The sequence below is a fragment of the Platalea leucorodia genome (assembly GCF_965183815.1).
Source record: "Platalea leucorodia genome assembly, chromosome: 5".
Taxonomy (NCBI): Eukaryota; Metazoa; Chordata; class Aves; order Pelecaniformes; family Threskiornithidae; genus Platalea; species Platalea leucorodia.
In genome coordinates, this window is record NC_138827.1 from 397,307 (window position 1) to 415,921 (window position 18,615).

General features: G+C 45.5%; 1 protein-coding gene across 10 annotated transcripts in view; it reads right to left on the minus strand.

Moving 5' to 3' along the window:
* Window positions 1-222: 222 nt before the first annotated feature.
* The window catches only part of MAPK8IP3 (mitogen-activated protein kinase 8 interacting protein 3), a gene marked incomplete at its 5' end in the record, with an annotated part of 78,541 nt that continues 60,148 nt past the window's right edge, over window positions 223-18,615 (minus strand). For 8 of the 10 annotated variants that reach the window (XM_082313849.1, XM_082313856.1, XM_082313854.1 and 5 more), the window contains 16 exons: window positions 223-3,125; window positions 3,685-3,828; window positions 4,100-4,279; window positions 6,163-6,201; window positions 7,616-7,729; window positions 7,855-8,026; window positions 8,881-9,029; window positions 10,339-10,406; window positions 10,935-11,015; window positions 11,293-11,415; window positions 12,217-12,403; window positions 13,014-13,199; window positions 13,664-13,829; window positions 14,765-14,926; window positions 17,043-17,138; window positions 17,973-18,099. In XM_082313849.1, the coding sequence (XP_082169975.1) occupies window positions 3,004-3,125; window positions 3,685-3,828; window positions 4,100-4,279; window positions 6,163-6,201; window positions 7,616-7,729; window positions 7,855-8,026; window positions 8,881-9,029; window positions 10,339-10,406; window positions 10,935-11,015; window positions 11,293-11,415; window positions 12,217-12,403; window positions 13,014-13,199; window positions 13,664-13,829; window positions 14,765-14,926; window positions 17,043-17,138; window positions 17,973-18,099 (2,116 nt within the window). In that variant the 3' untranslated portion in view covers window positions 223-3,003. The remainder of the gene's footprint in view (window positions 3,126-3,684; window positions 3,829-4,099; window positions 4,280-6,162; window positions 6,202-7,615; window positions 7,730-7,854; window positions 8,027-8,880; window positions 9,030-10,338; window positions 10,407-10,934; window positions 11,016-11,292; window positions 11,416-12,216; window positions 12,404-13,013; window positions 13,200-13,663; window positions 13,830-14,764; window positions 14,927-17,042; window positions 17,139-17,972; window positions 18,100-18,615) is intronic. The other 2 variants (XR_014228357.1, XM_082313855.1) reach the window with 2 other exon arrangements.

An 18,615-nucleotide genomic window follows, 5' to 3' on the forward strand; every position in this document is an offset into this window, starting at 1 on the left:
CCAGCCCCTTCTGCTCTAACCCAGTGAGCAATCCACATCTCATTTCTTGCCACTAAACTGCTCAACAGTGAACGCCTGAGCTGCCGTTCCCACCCTTTTAAGTGTCTTGCTGTTATTAGAGACTGAGCAGAAATCCCAGGGCCTTTATAGGAACAAGACGCCCTGCGCTTGCTGATGTTAACACATTTATTACATACAGAACAGATATGGTTTGTTGTTTGATAGCATAGGGGACAAAGCAAGGGAACGTATTCATACAGCAGTCTCTTTACAGAATGCCATCTTCAGAACAAATAGCGGAGTTTACAGGCCTTAAGACACTTTTTAAAATCCTTTTGTAACATACAAGATACTTTACATACATCACAGTGGAGATATGACAGGGAAGTGTGTTGAAGCCAGTCAGTTCTCACCTTGCTGCCCAGCAGCCACCAAACGCCCACAGGAGCTGACAGCAGAGGCTGGTTCTGCTTAGCTGTAGCTGCCCCTCTTAGACATGTGCTTCTCTTGGAGGAAAACACGCACTGAGCTGGAAAGGAACCTGTTGGTAGAGGCCCCAGACCGGTTTCCTTATGTTGCCAGGGCCCAGTGGGTGACAGGAGACCGAGTACTGTCACTTCGACTGCTAAAACCAGATAGAGAACAAACAGTAAGAGGTAAGAACGTTGCAATTCTGTACTTTTCTATGGAAGAGTCGATAGAGCTAAGGAACTGGGCCTTCAATTTTTCCTTCAATTAGCCCAAATTATGAAGTTTACCTGGCCCTAACTGATGAACTGTTACATGTCTGTGGAATCTGTGGTCTAAGTGTTGGTCTTGTTAACTTTAATGCACTCTGTGTTGTGATCCCAAGAGCTCTTCCTAGCAGAAAGCATTCTGGGAAAGTGAATGAGAAGTCTGGCATGGTCAGCAGTGCCCCGGTGAAATGTCCCTGGTGAAAAGTCCCCCTGCATGCAGGCGGCAGCTCCAAGCATCCCTTAGCCAAATGCCAGCCACAGAGCCTGGTGTGCCCATGGCCGGAGGACACCGTCCAGCTGGTTTCCTACCTCAGTGAAGTGGGGTGGGTGCGCGAGTCAGCAGCACCGCTCGCAGGCAGCGTGGGCACCACTGTGGCTCCTTACTTTGGTGGCCGAAGCCTCTGTTCGCCAGAGCTGCCCTCTTGCCCCAGCCTTTTCTGAACTGTGGGTCCGAAAATCATTTCAGTGCTGCTGCATCAGGACCGAGGCCATGTGCTAGAGCTTCCCCTGGGAATACTGCACCCTGCAGCACAGGAGTAGCTTCAGAGCACAAGCCCTGGGGGCAGCCTGGTCCGTGGCAACAAGGACAGGACACAGCTGGGAACCTCCCAGAAGACAGAGGCTTCCCCCGGCTGTCCCCATACTGCCGCACTGGCGCACAAGGACATCCCTGTGAACCCCGGAGTGCTGCACAGCTCGGGGAAGAAACAACATGACCACCAGAAACTTCCAAATTCATCGCTAACAACTGCTACTCGCTTTAGTCGTGCACATCCAGGAGGGAGCATTCAAAGGAAACAGAACTTGTCCTTGTGGAGACAGGACTGTTTCTGCTGTCGGAAAGGGAGGACAAACCACTGCCTCTACATCTGTAGCTGCCACGTTCTGCATCTGGAGCTCAAAACCGCTCTCCCTGGCCCCATGTTTTGCTGCTTCTCTTGTAAGTGGGACGCACATTTGCAATCCCCCACCACTGCTTACACAAGGAGGGCCATGAGAATTTTTCTCGGGTGTTGTCAATTCTTTTCAGGAGTAAGAAATTTCCAGCTTTTCAAACTACTTAGTAACAAAGTCAGTGCTCACAACGTTAGGTAAAAGAGGTTGGGAGATCTGGCCTCAACTCCTTTTTCTGTGTGACCTCAGGTGAGACACAGCCTTTCTATACCTTGACTGCACCTACGCAGTCTTTCCTAACCGACAGCCACAGTGTGAAGGAAAACAGCCACCTCCTCCAGCAGTTCCCAGAATGGGGACACAGCCATATGAGTCAAGGTAATCTCAATGTGTTAATACAGAATTTACAGTAGACCAACATCATCTGCCCTCGCCTGTGTTTTAAAAGCCAACAAATGCTATGCAGAGGTAACAACCTTTCAGAATGAACTCAAGAGTTCTCTGCCTGGCGTTTTTGGAAGGAAGAGTTAAAAGTATTGCTCCCTTTTCTGCTCCTAAAAAAGCAAGGTTCCAGTACCCGTTTGCTTTTTTTCCAAAGGCCCTGTGGCCTCCACAATCAAACACCTGTCTCCCATCTGAGGCTACCAAACAATCCTCTCCAGACACACACAGTCACCCAGCACACGACTGCTGAGACAACAGCAGCAGCAGAGGAGGGAGCTTTTCATCTGCAAGTACGGAGGATGTGTTCCCCACAGTAATGGCACTGCTGCCTTCTCCAGCCAAACAGCGGAAGCGCTGCCCAAACCCTGACACTTGGGTCTGCTGAGGGTTCCTTGGACCTGGCTGCTCTCAGTCCGTGGCACATTATTCTGTGCTTAAGGGTGGATAAGGTGGAGAGTCCACTGGTGAACGAGAAAGGATTTCTGCTAGGGTGCTGTAGAAGTTGTGATTCACCATCACTGCTTTGGCGGGGGGCGCCAGGGGGACATACTTCTTCTCATGCAGGTGGGAGTGAGGCAACCTGCCGGAGAACCTGAGCCACCACCCATCCAGCTGCCAGCTCCCGAGCGCTGGGCAAAGGCTTGCACAGTTCTAGCTCCAAGCTTCACTTCATCAATGCACTGCCATTTCTCTCCTTGTAGATGCCAGCTCCAGAGCAGAACAATAATCCAACCACGCAGAAAGCGCACGGGCCCAAGATGAAAGCTGCAAGTTCAGAGGTTAGAAGGGGGTCACAGTCCGAGGCAGGAGCCATTGCAGTTGTCTGGGGTCGGTTTCCAGCAGCAGGTATAATGCAGGCGTTCTGTATGTACATCTTGGCATTCAGGCGGGAGGAGGGACACTTACATTGGTGGGAAAGGAGAAATTCTCACTCAGGGATATATGACACCTGCCACACAATAATGTGGCTCCTTTCAGCCTTGGAAAGTACTGGCTTCACCTGGGTGGCATCTCCTGCATTCTCCTCTGTCTCATCATCTTCTCCATCCCCTGAAGAGAAAAACAGAGAGTAAAAAAGGCAAGAAAGAAAATCCCAAATTGCTCTGCTCTGGAATGCTTCCAAAGAGGTTAATATCCCTGATACAGTCTCAGCAGTCTGACAACAGACAGCATGAGCTGAGACCTTCCTTTAGGTCTGGAGAACATTTATAGCAACATGATGCTTTTCTGAAGCAGGACTATATGGGTGGAACAAACCACCTCCAGCAGTAGGAAACACCACCCTTCTTTTCGGGGAAGCCCACGTTTACAACACAGAGCGCCCTCGAGCAGCACAGGTGACCACAGTGGGTTTGGAGCCAGTGGCACAGATGGTTTTATTCCTTCTAGGGCCGTTAACGCAGACTGCGTGGCACTGCAGGCGCAGGCAGGGGCAGGGTTTGGCAGCCTTGTGTTGTGCAAGGATGCTATCTGTCCCCACAGCTAGAGGCAGGAGAAACAGAGAGCACTGCTTTTCAGATTTCGCTCCCCACAGCAGTGATCCCTCTCTCCGTGATCATGGCCCCACACCCCCTCCTCGTTCCAGATGCCTCCCACCACAGGTGCTTACCGATCCGGAAATCGATGTACCCTTCTCCTCCACTCAGCACCAGGACGTTCTTCAGCTTTTGCCCCTCAGTCTCTGTGGCTGCTGTGCTGGGGTTCTCCGAAGGGCTGTCCAACACACTCCCATTCAGGGTTGCTAGGACATTGCCTGGGAGAGGACAGAGGTGCTGTTGGTGCCTCTGCTCAGCCCCCACGCAGTTAACACACACACACACAAAACCACAATTGAGCAGGCCAGTTCCTTCTGCTGGTGAAATCTGTAAGTCACTGCAGTTTAAACTACTGATGTCTGAGCCACAGTGATCTGCAAGCGCTAGAAACGGCATGGACAGCCGTCTGCTGCAGATCAGCTCAAGCTCCTGCCGCAGAATGGACAGTGGGACAAGACCCTCACAAGGAAGGGCTATGCTCATCCTTACCAGGCACAGAGACGAAGAACTTGACAGCATCACGGTGGCCGTGGAAACAGAGCTGTGCCTGAGCCATGGAGCAGTAGGGAATGAAGCTGCTGGCAGATTTGTCACTGTTGTCATCACCGTACACGTGGATGACCCCACCAGAGCGGCTGCCCTCTCCAGAGGTTGGAGAGGTCTTGTTGGCTGGGAACAGGGAGGAGGAATATTGTCAGCGATGGCTTTGAGTCCCATTTACAGAAGGGACTCAAAGAGGAAACTCGTGAGCCATGAAGGAAAAAACCCTTAAAGGCACAGGTCTCTTTAAAGGTCTTGTGTAAAGGATGTGATGGAGGAGACCACACTAGACTATACAGTCCCTCTCTCTTAAGCGGTAACAATCCACTCATGATAACAAACTACATTTTCTCATCAAATCTAGTATTTGGCTACTAATGAGGCACACATCCCTGGAGGGGGAGTGACCCCAGGGCAAGCTAGACAAGGTCTCTGAGGTGTCCCAGTGAAGGCCTCTTCACCAGCAGCAATCCTGTCCAAGCTCCAGAAATCACCTACTGTCCTAGGATCAACCTTGGTCTTCTGTACTCGGCAGGGTGTCCAAAGGTGTCCACTGTACCCATGAGACATTAAGGGCACCTGGAGGAGAATTACTGCTATTTTCTGGATTGGTGAAGTTGCTCAGTTTCCACATTAAGTCCTTTGCTTATGCCAAGCTGTGAGCACACAGGCTGCTGAAAGCAGCCTCTGGTCTGGTGAAGGCCTCTCAGCCCAGTAAATGTCACAGCAGTGGAGTGAGGTCCTTCCTTCGTCCTTGATTTAGCCGTGACACCAGAAGATCAGCTACTCAAGCAATGAACATCTGAAAGATGTTCACCATCCACAGTTTCAAAAGGATTTCAAGGTGGGCTCAAGGGCCTGCATCCTTCATGTCCAGGCTCCGAGAATGTGAATGCTTCCACTCACCAAGGAACAGAGACCAGTGCTCAGAGCTTAGGACGGGAGATGCTTTCCTTCTGCATGCACTCACATCAGTAAAACAGAAACAGCACTAAAATCAGAAGGCTTTCACTTTCTGTGAGAGAACTGAATTGCTTGCTTAATTATCTGTAGTTCTGTATTTTGGCTTGGGCTGGATTTCGGTTACTAAGCGACTTGGACAAAGGAGACTTTTACCTATCAGGCTCAAGCCAGGATGGCGAGACAAGTACAAATATTTTGATGGAAGAACGAGAATCAGTGTGTGCAGGGGGAAGGTCCCCAAGATGAAGGCTCTCTGCACCTCTGTGCTTTGGTTTGCTGTGAGCAGCTATAACTGGATGAGCTCATCCGATTGACAGACAGGGCTGGTACTAGCACTTCCCACTCAGTATCTGGCTTCTTACTGCAACCAATATCAGATGCTTTAAAAGGAGGAGACACATGTTGATAATGCTTCTGGACAGCCACAGAAACGTCTTACAAAGAGGAAAAAATACTCCGCTCTGACCCTGGAGAGGCTAAGGTAAGCATAAATTTGAACTCAGACCCTGCCTTAACTGGCACAAAATGAAACAATTCTTAATGTTTATCAAAGTCCCCTCTGATTAAAAGTCTTGGTTGACTACTTGCAGCTGGCCAGGTGCCACAGCACCTGCTGCCATTGGCCTGGAACAGATGAGAGAAGCATCCTTGGAAAACCAAGGATGACCAAGGAAGACCTTGGAAGAAAAGTCCACTCCTACTTCCTGGAACTCTCTGATTGAATGAACCTTTACAGTCCCCATCTCAAACCTGGCCTACGGGAACTACTGATGAAGAAGTACTCTTGACACAAAAAAAAAAAAAAAAAAAAAAAGAAAAAAAAAGAGGAATGACTGATGGGATGGATGAAAATGTTTTTAGCCATGGGAAATGAGGATATTTACATTACTGTCTCTGGTCACTTTTCTCAGATCAATTTAGAATGAAAGAGTGATGAGGAAAAACAGATGGAGAGAGCTGAATGGCAGGATGGAAGGGTGGGAAAGTGACTGCAAAGGTGAATGGGTGCAAAAGGAGTGAAAGCTGAAGGAGGGAGGCAATGAACTTACCCCGGAGCCCAAGGAGTTGGCCTCGGTGGAGGACTACAGCTAGGCACAGGCAAGGAGTGGGAACACAGAGGGGCACGGGAAGAGAAAGGCAGGACGGGAGAGAAGAAAAAGGTAATTACTGGGAGAAAATTCAGGGAGCAACAGAAATGTACAAAATCTAGAGAAACCGCAACAGGAGCTACAGGCTCGGATCGCTCTATACCAACACTGTTCTTGCTCACTTTGCTCTTATCTTACAAGGACAAATGTAGTATCTGAGATGGGAGAGGGACCATGGTCACAAGGATCCATTGCTAAAGTTTCTACTGAGACCTTACTGTTTACCACATTTTTACAGAAACACCAAAAGATAATGCAACTGGTTTACAGCAGGGAACAAGCTTAACTCAGAATTAGGACAGCAGCCCCAAGAAAGAATGGGCTTTAAAACAGAGATTCAGAAATGAGACCGAGATTGCAATACGCAAAGACGACTGTGTCACTGGCTTCCTGGTGTCAGCCCTGGGCATATCCAGCTCCACTAGCCTTAGAGGAGACCATCTCAGCCGTGACTTCCAGGAGGATTACAACAGGTTTGCTCCTCTTATACAAAAGCCATTTGCTTCTCAGATTTCCTGCTAGCAGTGATGAGAAAATGTAAATTTGGCTGCTTTCTGTTGAAAGCAACTGCAACTGGCCTCAAATCCTACTCCCCCATTACAATCTGGAACAGACCTTCAAAATCAGATGCTGACTGGCAGGTACAGAACAGGATTACTAAGAGCTTCAACTAAACTTCCAGCTCCAGAGATGCACCTATTAACTACTACTGCTGGGCCTCCTCACCAGGTTGGATTTGGTGTAGGATACTGATTTCTACTTGACTGATAAAGCTGAGTCCTAATTTGAGTAAATGAAGCTTTTCCAAGGTCAGTTTCTGGAAAATACTGTAATGGAGCTGTTTAGATGTCTATGCCAAAACAAAATTTCCAGAGAGATCTTCCTGGTGACTTCTCATCCCATGGCCTCCTTTTGGAGGCTTACTACAAGTCCCAAAGCTTTGTTTCTCCTGCTTTCCAGTAGCTACAGAATCAGTTCACATCAGTTTACTCTGTCAAGGTCACACTCAAAAAAAGAAAACTGTATGGATGGTAGAGGTCCCCCAAGAAGAAAATGGCTTCAACTGAACTGAAAGGGACAGTAACAAATACCTATTTGGTTTTAAACAGGTTAAATCCGTTTAATCGAACACTTAATTCCTTAATAAGGAAGAGTTAAACCAAGTTCAGGGTTGCTCATACTCAGGACTCTTCTCTCTGAACACTGCTATCATCAAAGGTATGTCAGGTTCACAGTAAAAATGTCCAGAAAGCATTAGCCTGCCAGAGCCATCTGCCATGCCGCAGAAATAACATGCAAAAGCGTTCTTTTTTAGGAGGGGGATGCAGAAGTATCTCCAATAAACATCACTTACTCTCAGTCAATGGAATGGAGATGACGACACCGTTCCCTGTCCCTACCCAGAGGCGGTTGCCAGCAATGAGCAGGGCTGTAATCCGCACGAATGAGAAGCCCAGCTTTCCAGTGCCTAGTAAGCATGCATAAGAATTGGAGAGTCAGTTATGACTTCGGGCAAGGTCTGCTAATGAATTTTGATTTCTCTCTGATCTCAGTAAGCAACAGACCATTTACTGACAGTCCCTACTGCCTCACCTAGCATCTTGCTGACGTAAGGCTCAATGTCGACATCTTGCAGATGTTGATGGCTGTGGGCATGGTAAAGCCTCAGAGTGGAGTCCAGACGGATAGAAACCCATACTCCATCTCCAATCCATGCCAGCTGTCGCACCTGACTCTCCCGCCGAGGGTGGGCATCAAAGGATTTCTGAAATGCCAAATAGGTGGACCAATGTGAGTTCACAAAAGGTTTGCAATTGTCTACACATATACTCCATTTTCCTCAACTGAGATCACTTATTTGGGTTTCAAAGCTCTTGGAGAAAATGTATTAATACCAGCTGACCTCAGAAGTTCACAACAGTATACAGAAAATCCCTTGCTTGAAATGATGAGTTGTATAACAGCTCTGCAGAGATTATGGTCTTTGCAGACCACTTCAGGAGCAAGAACATTTAGAAACCAAGAGCTTTCAATGTGCTTCATAGAAAAGGAAAACACACAACTCCAGTATAAATTCCAAAGATCAAACTGCCTTGGCTCACTGATGTGAACTTCAGATTCAGCACTTCTCCCTTTGATTAGATTTATCCCAAGCACTGTCAAACAGGTTTGTACCAACACCACTGTACTGAATTTCAACCACAAGGCTCTAAACTTCATTTTTTGATTAGGCAAGTGGGATCACTGGGGCTTGCTAACTATACTCTTCCTTTGTGCCACAACGCCTACAGATGGAGAAGTCTTAGACCATATATGAAGGGCAGCTGTAAAGCACACACGTACATTTGTACAGTACGTGGCCTCATACACTCACTAGTAAAGGCAAAGAAAGTCCTCTGTTTAGACTTATCTAAATATTTAAGCTCTGCAAAGGGAAGAAGGAATAAATACCCCCCTGGTAGACTGGGTCATAACATGACTCAAATTGACAGCTTGGGTCCTACAGTCAGCAATGACAATACAAAGGTTCTGCATTTCCGTGCACTGCAGCAGAAAACAACTGTAAGAATAAATACAACAAAAGCACGTGCATGCATACGCACACATTTGCTCTCTTACCTCAATCTGCATTGTCTTAGGCTGGATAACATGGATTTTGTTCTTGTAGCCACACCAGACTCTATCATACACAACAGCCATGCAGCGGATGGAATGGTGAGTGTGACCGAGGTCCATTAAGTGGTAATTACTGAGATCCCACTGACCATCTAAGGTGAAAAACAAGTGTGGAAAGATGCATCTCCTTCATGACATGTCAGCATACAATAGAATCATCTACCTTTCCGTATGCAGGCTTAGCTAATACTCAAATGCTCATTTTGCTTATGTCTGTGAACTTCCCATGAATCCACAATACTACTTCCGGCACAGCCTTATACTTACGAAACACGTGACAGTAAAGTTTAGTTTGGTGGGCTGAAAGCTCTCCAAATCGGGCTAATTTAAACATCCTTTTATTGTAATGAAGTGAACGGGCTTCTCTAACAAGTACAACAAAAACAGCAGGGGAAGAAAAAAGACAGCCTAACAAGACTATACAGAAACTTAAAAGGAAATGGACCATACAGTCCTTGTGGTGAGGCTTCCTCATATCACAGACAGACAACATAATTTCCCCAAAGTGTCAAATCCAGGACAAGGAATCAATCTCCCTTCTCTCACGCTTATTTTCTAACTAACCAGGCTGATACTGTGTCCTTCACAGACAGGTGGCCTCTATATGTCATGAAACTTTATCCTGTTTCTGATGGGAGCAATTTTTATGTGTCAATGGTCAGACTTGAACTCATGACAAAGGATGAATCAAAATTTAGATTGCATAAGACCAGAAATCTCTGTATTTCAGCTTGATGGATAAACTGCTACTCAATGAATAACTAAGTTCTTAATATGCAAACATTAGTTACAGTTAGCAAATTCAGATTACTCAGACATCTCTTTTTTGCAACAAGAAAAACTGACCAAGTGTAAAGCAAAGGTGCCATTTGTTTGGAATTTCCAGACTTCCACAGAATCCCAGCTCTGCCTGCTGTGTATGCAGTGATCAATTCCACTACTTAACATAGAGTCCAATTTCTCTGGGAAGCAGCAGGCCTATTGCTACTGCACGGATGATCTGCTCGGGTACAGCCGGAGCTGTGTGGAGCTCCCTGTGCACGCTCTGTTAAGGTTGATTTGTGAATGCACAGTAACACCGATACGGCCCAAATGCATTAAACTTACTAAGCATGCCTCAAACAACTGCACAGCATATGTATTCCTAAAAGTGTTGGACTTACTCTGCATGTGCTACACAGCACGTACACATGTTTTTGTTCAGAAAAGCTGAGGAAATGGTGTTAAAGTATGCCTTAGATGTTTTAGGATAAAGATTACATGTGTATAATAGCTATGCATTTTAACTGTATGTTTGTATTCTGGCAAGCCAGCACCTTTCCTTCTCAACTTAGAATAGCATTTAATCCATTGCTACGCTTTCAGCCAAGTTTGGTTTTCTCTTATTATGTTGATTCTTACCTTCTCCCCGGTGGAATATGGCTAGTGTTCCATCTGCCAGAGCAACAAGGACTCTCCCTTTCACATGCCTGAAATCACAGTAAAGTAAACATTTACAAAAATCTGTAAGGGACTAACAAATCCTTTCTGACATACACACATACCATCTTTGTGTTCTCTCTACAATTCCTATTCAGCTTAGCACTCGCAGGGACATCCTGCAAGGGCCGAGGGTCATACCTCTTACCTTTGCTGTAGTAAGATCATTCATAAATTTCCTGAGGAGGTTAACTTCTCCTTCACCCTACAAACTCCATCAACTTCAAAAAATTCCACCTAATTTACATCCCACTGAAATTTTGTTTTTCTCTTCCCCACTTATTTCCTCCTGATACTGCTAATCTCATTTAGTATCTTGTTCGTTGAATTGAGTCAGGTCTGCAGTTGAGCAGGAAAATGGCTTTCCAGTAACAAAAACCTTGGGAAACTTTCCTCACAAACCAATGCACTTAGAAGAGCAAAGAAAAATATGACTGACAAAGAGCTGCTACTCCCATCTGAAATATCACTTAGGCACTGAACCTTCTCCTTCAGCATCCCTCAGCATGCACACTTACACTAGACTCAGTACAGAGTCCTTCAGCTTTATCGAGTGCAGACACTTCTTCCAGTTGGATACAGCCGAGTGCACATAAAGCCTGTGAGAAAGGACAAATTGGGAAGGGTTAGCAGCAAGGCCCCACTCCTTCAGCCTGACTAGGCTTGAGTCTTTTCTTCTGACGGGAAAGGTAGAGGTTAGGTAAGAAAGTGAGGATAAATCCCTGTGCCTATGATGAATGAGGGCTCAGAACAACAACGAGCAATGCAAACCTACTCCAGAAACAAGAAGTGAATTAAAGGTGTGAGGACACGAAAAGTGGAGCCCCGAGGAGAACTGAGGTGACAGAGAGATCTGCCAGCCCCAGGGGAACCTACCAGCCGTTCTGTGCTCCCAGCCACATGGTGGGGGCAGCACTGGTGCAAGTCCCAGCAGCATCCCCATTCAACTCCTGATCTGGCAGTGTCGTGCTTGACTCTGTCTTCAGCTGCCCATTCTCCCTGAAGAGGCAAAAGAACATTGTTAGAGGCTTTAGTGACAGCAATGCACTGAATGCCCATCTACGCTCACAGTCTGGCATTCACAAGCAGATAAGGGCACTTTTGTACACAAATCACTTCCTTCTCTTCAGTGTTTTTTAATTGCTTGACTCCCGAATCCGCAATTTGCAAAACCTCCTTTTTACCCCACCAATACAAATAGCGAGTACTTCAAATCTACAGAACTTCACTTAGTGTTTGGTAGTACTATTACATGAACAATATTTTCTCCATTCATTTCGAACTTCAACAGAAACAACTTAGAACAACTCGGTCATTTAGGAACAATTTCTGTCCAAGACTTCCACCTTGCTCCTCAGGCCATCATATCAGACTCAACTGTCTTAAGAATTCTTGGGTGGTGAATATGCTTTCTTCATTATCTTTTACAGCACATTAGAGGTACTACTAGAATAAATCAATCATCATTTTTACACATGAATCAATAAGCTCCTTCAGTAAGAACATTAAGTGTACATGTACTTTGGAAGATCTGTCTTAACAGCAGGTCTAAATTCATACTGAGAAATATAAAAAATATTTGCACTTAAACAGCTGACAAAGTCTGCTGCACGCTAAACCACGTTTATTTTCCTTTCATTTCTTTCCCTATCATCCCATCTGTAATACTATTTGGGCACAAAACTGAAAAAAGTTTGACACTTTATTGGAAGATCAGGCTGGTTCTCATATCAAAAAGCTTATGAAAACAGAGCTGATCGGCAAATAACCAAACTGACACTTTGGCCCCAGACTGCCTACCCGTTCTGCCTAAGAGGTGCCGGTGCAGGGACTGGATCTGTAAACACGTGCTCCGTGAGGGGCCCAGGCCGGGCCTGAGCAGGCTCTGCCTCGCTTGTACCGTTCTCTGGTACCTCCATAGCTTCTGTTGCCTCCTCAGTAGATTGGGACTGGTTGATCTTCCCATTGCAGACAGCAGCCACCTCACCTAAAAGACAAAGAGTGTGAGACATACTGGAGAATGAGCTGGTAAGTTACCTATACAGAAATCAGGCTGTCAATTTTTCAGTTTATCCTTGCCAAATTCAATCAAGCCCTGAGCCTGCACCACAGACAGCAGCTCACCCAGTGTTTTCTGCTTGGATGGGGAACAGAGGCTATTTTAAAGTGAGGCACAATCTTTGACTAGCAAAACATCAGAAGTTCTCCAGGGCTGCCCACTGCAGTATGGAGTCAGCAAGGGCATCACTATGGTTTTCATACGGGCTTTACTGACTTCACAAGAAGGTATGGTTCAGAGGAGAAAGCAATGAGAACAGAAGCAATTGTAGCAGGGCAAACATATCACCTGTCCAAAATACTCTGCTATATGACCCCCACAACCAGGCTGCAGGATGTGGATCGCTCAGAGAGAAAAGGAGGGCTCTAAAGAGAAATGTACCAAAAGGGTCTTTGGTCTTCCTGTACCACATTAAGAAACTTCTTGAGGCCTCGGAAGTACTTAACTCAGGGACAGGAGGATGCAGCTTTAAGACCATAAGTTCATACAGGACTAGCTATAATTGGACTGCCATTCAGTTTTATGTCCCAAAACTCACTCTGTCCCTTGTCCAGCACAGGCGTGTCACCACGCGAGGAACAGTTGCTTCGTGGCACATTGCAGCGGGTTGCACAGCCCACCAGAGTGATTCCTGCCAAGACACCATCTGTTCCAGACGACTCTTCAGGATTTACGTCTCCCTCCAGAAAGATCTCGCCTGGAGGATAATCACTCTCACTGGCCGCTGAAGGGCAAAGAACAGATTCTCCCATAAATCTAGCTGTCACTACTAATTTAAATGTAGCAGTACTCCTGAAGTAACCATATGGATGGAAGATGCTGACGCTCGGGGTTCACTACCCTGGGGACGCACCACAGCATCAGTCAACATCATGGTGAATCCCCTCATCCCTAGCATCAGCATCCAGACCAGCTACAGAGCCCTCCCAAACCTGGGCAAGGTTCACTCTTGCTCCCAAGAACCATCCTTTACATGCCAAAGGAACCACGTTCTAAACATTCAACAGTGAAGGATCTCCACAGAAAGGTACTACAAGAAGGCAAGATCTGAGTTACAGTTTTGAGGGACAACTACAGAATGCAGTAGGGTCCCAGGGTTAGTTCTGAAGTGAGGACGCTACATTTGCCACTCCTCAGTGGAGCAGGTGACCCTGTGCAGATTGCAGCCAGTGCCTGGGCCCCACTTACCAGGGATGCTGGAGATACAGAGCACATGAGCATTGCAGACAGTGAACTGGTCCACCACTGTGCCAGGCTGGTTGGCATCAATAATTACAACTTTACTTGTTGACAGCGTACTGGTGAGGATCCAGACACGACTGGATGTGGCATCCATTTCATGGAGCTCCTTTGCCTTCAGGAGAGCAATCACATGGGCAGAATCAGTGCTCCTCTCAGATCAGACTGAGTGTATTAGTGCTTGGCAACATTCACATATGCAAAGGCCACAATGCCGGCTTCAAAGAGCCAAGTGTCTTCCTAGCTGATGCAAATAAACAATATGAGCTATGCAAACTTCGTCCATGTTGCTGCACTAGTATCTGGAACACTGGCCAAAGAGCCCATCTGGCTCCCTAGGGTAAGAGGAGTTTGGCCATTAATTTCTCTTCTGAGATGTCTGACTAATGCATCACCGAACATTCACTTCAGACAGAATACCACAGAGCCGGGATGCACTCAACCTACCAGCTTAAGGAAGCTGATCTCAGAAGACTATAGAGCAGCAGTGTAAGACAGCTGTTGAAAAAAACCCCACAAACCAGAAAGGACAAAACGTTCTATTATTATCTGCAAATTACAGCTTGGTTCTTAAAAAAACCCAATGCTTAAGACTACTGAAAAACAGAGCTGGAATAAGTCTCAAGAGCTTCAACTTCTGAACCAAATGGACTCATGGATTCTGCTATGTCTATCTTCTTTTTAACAAAGCTTTGCCTGAATTTATTTATTTATTTTTTAATTTACAGTCATGAGGGCTCCATAATCTTTCTAGCAACCTCATCAAGCACTTAATTACCCTTATTATTAGGAATTTTTTCAAAATTCCAAACGTTTCAAAAGCAGAAGTTGGAAAATTTTATCCTAGATGATTTATCCCAAATCACACGGAAAGTTACTGAAGAGCCAGAATACCACAACCCTGCCCCACAAGATGATGCCTCAGAAGTACAAGTTAGAGCATTACATAGCATAGTACAACGGTATTGAGAGAGGGGGCATGTCAGGGATGGAATGAGAAAAAACAGCAGAGAAAAAAAAAAAAAAAAAAAATCCGTTTTCTTTTCTGACCTTTTTCTTTTCAGGAGATGCATGGTTACTTTTGTTGTTCTCGCCTTCCACTTCTCTATCACAGGTGAGGGGATCACGTCCAGGATCCAGTTTCTGCCCATTCCCAGGCTCCTGCTCCAAAGGTCTCCATCCTGTGAGATTGACTCCAGCTGCACACCACAGCTAAATAACAGAGACAGGAATCTTAAACTAAGAATTCTGGAGGCTCCAGGGTCTCTTGAAATTCAGGCATCTTTGTAGAAAACTGTGGACACATGTCAAACACCTAAAACATTTAGTTGGAAACAAAAGGTCTTGTTGATTTCTACTAGAAAACATGGTCAGATTTTATGGAGGTAAGATAAAGGTTCTCTATAACCTAACGAAAAATCACTGGTTTTTTTAACAGATGTGACTAACAAATTTAAAGAAAATAAAGATAATAAATCAGGTGCATAACTGAAAACAGGCTTCTGAAATGTCTTCAGTTTTTCTGACTCTGGGGTTCCTAAGCCATTGTAGCAAAGCAAGGAGGACATGGCAGATGTTCCTAGCTCAGGGTACAGTAAGCATGACTGCTTAAACAAAACTGACAGTGACTGCTTGGCTGAGGATAGACATTCAGAGCAGCCCTGTTCCCTAGGCCCCCTCCCACCCCTTGCACTCTTCTGCTTCCTCACACAGTCCTTTGCCCCAAAATCAGCGTTTGTCTGATATTAGAGAGCTATTTAAAGAACTAAGCAAAAAAAGAAGTAAAAAAAAAAAAAAAGAAAAAAATATCTGCTGGTTTAGCTCCCTATGTAACAAGTGTAGAGTGAAAGCAGCACACTGCATATTTTCTGAAATCCAATTTAGCTAACCTCCTATGAGCTATTTCCAGATAGTTTTTTGGGAGAACACTGGGAACAGGACTACAGAAGCAAATACTGGATTCATCAAAAATCATAAAGGAAAGATAATAAACAGAATATTATCCAAAGATCACGCCAACCTTCTAGAAACAACTAACAGCGTAAGAATCTTCTTACAACTTAAACATCACAATGACATCTAAAACTCAGCTCTGAATGAAGTTAATGACAAACTGCCTATTTCAAAACAACTAGTTATAGCAGATAAATGTGCTCCCTGCAGAGAGATGACCATCTATTCTCAACTGCAATTCTACTCAAAATATTCTAGTCTTGACAGACATAGCTTCACAAAGATCTGCTCTAGATAATTTTGGCCTGTTACCAGTGAATCCCAGTCAACAATGGAATCTAAAAAAGAGTGATGAGATGCATTTTTACTTTCACCTGCTCGTTTTCATGAATTTTTACATTGTTCTATATTATACCCTACGGAGTCTTAGCAAAAGCCTTAGAAGCATAAAATGTTGCTGATATTATGTAAGTTGTCTGAAAAAAGCATAAGATGTAAGACAGAAGCATGGGACCTGGCAACCAGAATCAGCTGAGAATTATGTCCTTACAGAGAGAGGTACTTTTCCCCACATACACTAGAAACCACCATTCAAAAAAAGGAAGTGGAAGATAGAATTTGGAATATATAATGTAAAAAAAAATACAGATTGTTGTAAAAATTGCACATTTAGTGACCAAAATTCTTTGCTTATTCCATGTACCCTTTCTGGACTGGAATGGTATGCAGAGACAACGTACAGAATCACAGAATCATAGAATCATAAAGGTTGGAAAAGACCTTTAAGATCATCAAGTCCAGCCATTAACCCAACACTGCCAACTCCACCACTAAACCATGTCCCTAAGCACCACGTCTCCCCGGCTTTTAAATCCCTCCAGGGATTGGACTCAACCACTTCCCTGGGCAGCCTGTTCCAATGCTTGACCACCCTCTCGGTGAAGAAGTTTTTCCTAATATCCAACCTCCCCTGGCGCAGCTTGAGGCTGTTTCCTCTCATCCTATCGCTTGTTACTTGAGAGAAGAGACCGACCCCCACCTCGCTACAACCTCCTTTCAGGCAGTTGTGGAGAGCGATACGGTCTCCCCTCAGCCTCCCTTTCTCCAGTCTAAACAACCCCAGCTCCCTCAGCCGCTCCTCATAAGACTTGTGCTCCAGACCCTTCACCAGCTTCATTGCCCTTCTCTGGCCACGCTCCAGCACCTCAATGTCCTTCTCGTAGTGAGGGGCCCAAAACTGATCACAGTATTCGAGGTGCAGCCTCACCAGTGCCGAGTAGAGGGGGACGATCACTTCCCTAGTCCTGCTGGCCACACTATTTCTGATACAAGCCAGGATGCTGCTGGCCTTCTTGGCCACCTGGGCACAACATACCTTCATGGTTGGGTCCTTCTCTACTAGTGGGCGACAATATACAGGCACAGGGACGTTTTTCATGCGAGTGTCTTCCTGACCACCATTGGGACTCAGCTGTAGGGGAAGAGAAGACGAAAAAGACAGTACAAAGCTGTAAACACCAGGCTATGGTAAGAGAGATGTAACTGATATGGCAGTACCAAACTTATTAGCCTCAGAGGTGGGTGCTGCTGAGGCTTCATCTCTCATCTTGTATGAAACAGAGTCCCTATAGGGCTAGGAGCAGCCTACCCCAGTGACTGCCTCTCTCACCATGATACGGTGCCCCAGTTATGGTCAACAGAGGCTATACACCGCACTGCTGACAGAGAAAGGGTTGTTAACAGATGCTCCTTGCAATGAAGTCAGAACGCTGGCATTCCCTTCCACCATGGCCTGAAACTCATCCACTTTCAAGGCACAGTGCAAGACTCCTTCCTTTCAGGTGGTCTTTGACCAGTGAAATGAGTCATAGGCCAACAAATGAGGCTGATGACATTTGATTCTGTGTTACTGCTGGGGAGAAGTGGGAGTGAACTGCACTGCATTTGGTTTTTATACTAAACAACTGATAAAAATCTCAGAGTATAAATGAAGTATCTAATGTTCAAGCCCAATTATAATAACAAAGGAAATAAAAACAAGTACTGTGCTCTGGACAAAGAAGAATAATTACTTTTGGTTTAGGGTAGGTTCTTTCAGCACCTTCATGCAGAAGAGTGCCCCCTCCATTGACTTTGGTGGAGATACAGAAAAGACTAATTTAATCTGTGCCTACAATTATCATACAAATAGAACATGCATGTGATACCTCTAAATGAAATATTTAAGGACTAACGCTAAAGTTACCAGTGGGAGAGTTAGGTCTTCACTGTTTTCCCCTCAGCCTGTTCGGAGAATGGTCCCTACCTGTTTGTACTTAGCAGGGAGGCTCCAGCCGCAGGCCTGCAATCGCCCATCATCATTCCGCACGTGCTCCCGGACCTGGCGGTACTGCTCCCTTTTCTGCTCACGACGTGCTGAGGACGTACAGTCACTGAGGAGAGAAGCAACAGCATTACTTCTCAATCTATGGTTAAAAACAGAAGCTGAAGGTTAAGGGAGTGTCGCCATAGCAGGGGGAGGAAACACAAAGCAAACCAAATCCATCTTTGCCAAGAGATGTAGGAAATGGGAGAGAGAAAAACCCTGTTAGGAAGCAGACATAGGCATCCCTAATCTCTAACTCCCTGTTACCTGAGCAATGTGGCAGGCCAAATCATTGTCATCTTCACTTCAATGCTCCAAGAGCCCTTCAGAAACAGGGAATCAACCTTCCATAAGACCTATGAATCTATGAGATTACACCAATTTTTGCTTAGCTCTTACAATTTACTGATCTAATGTCTCCATCAGGAAGGCATTTTGAGTTCTTCCCTTCTTCATTATAGTCAACTATTTATTTTTCTGTCCATTTTAAAGCTTTCTCTGCTGACAAGGAAAATTTGCACTAACTGCTGTTGAAACTGCTCGTTTCAACAGAACAACTCCAGCTTTGCACTGGCAAAGGTTA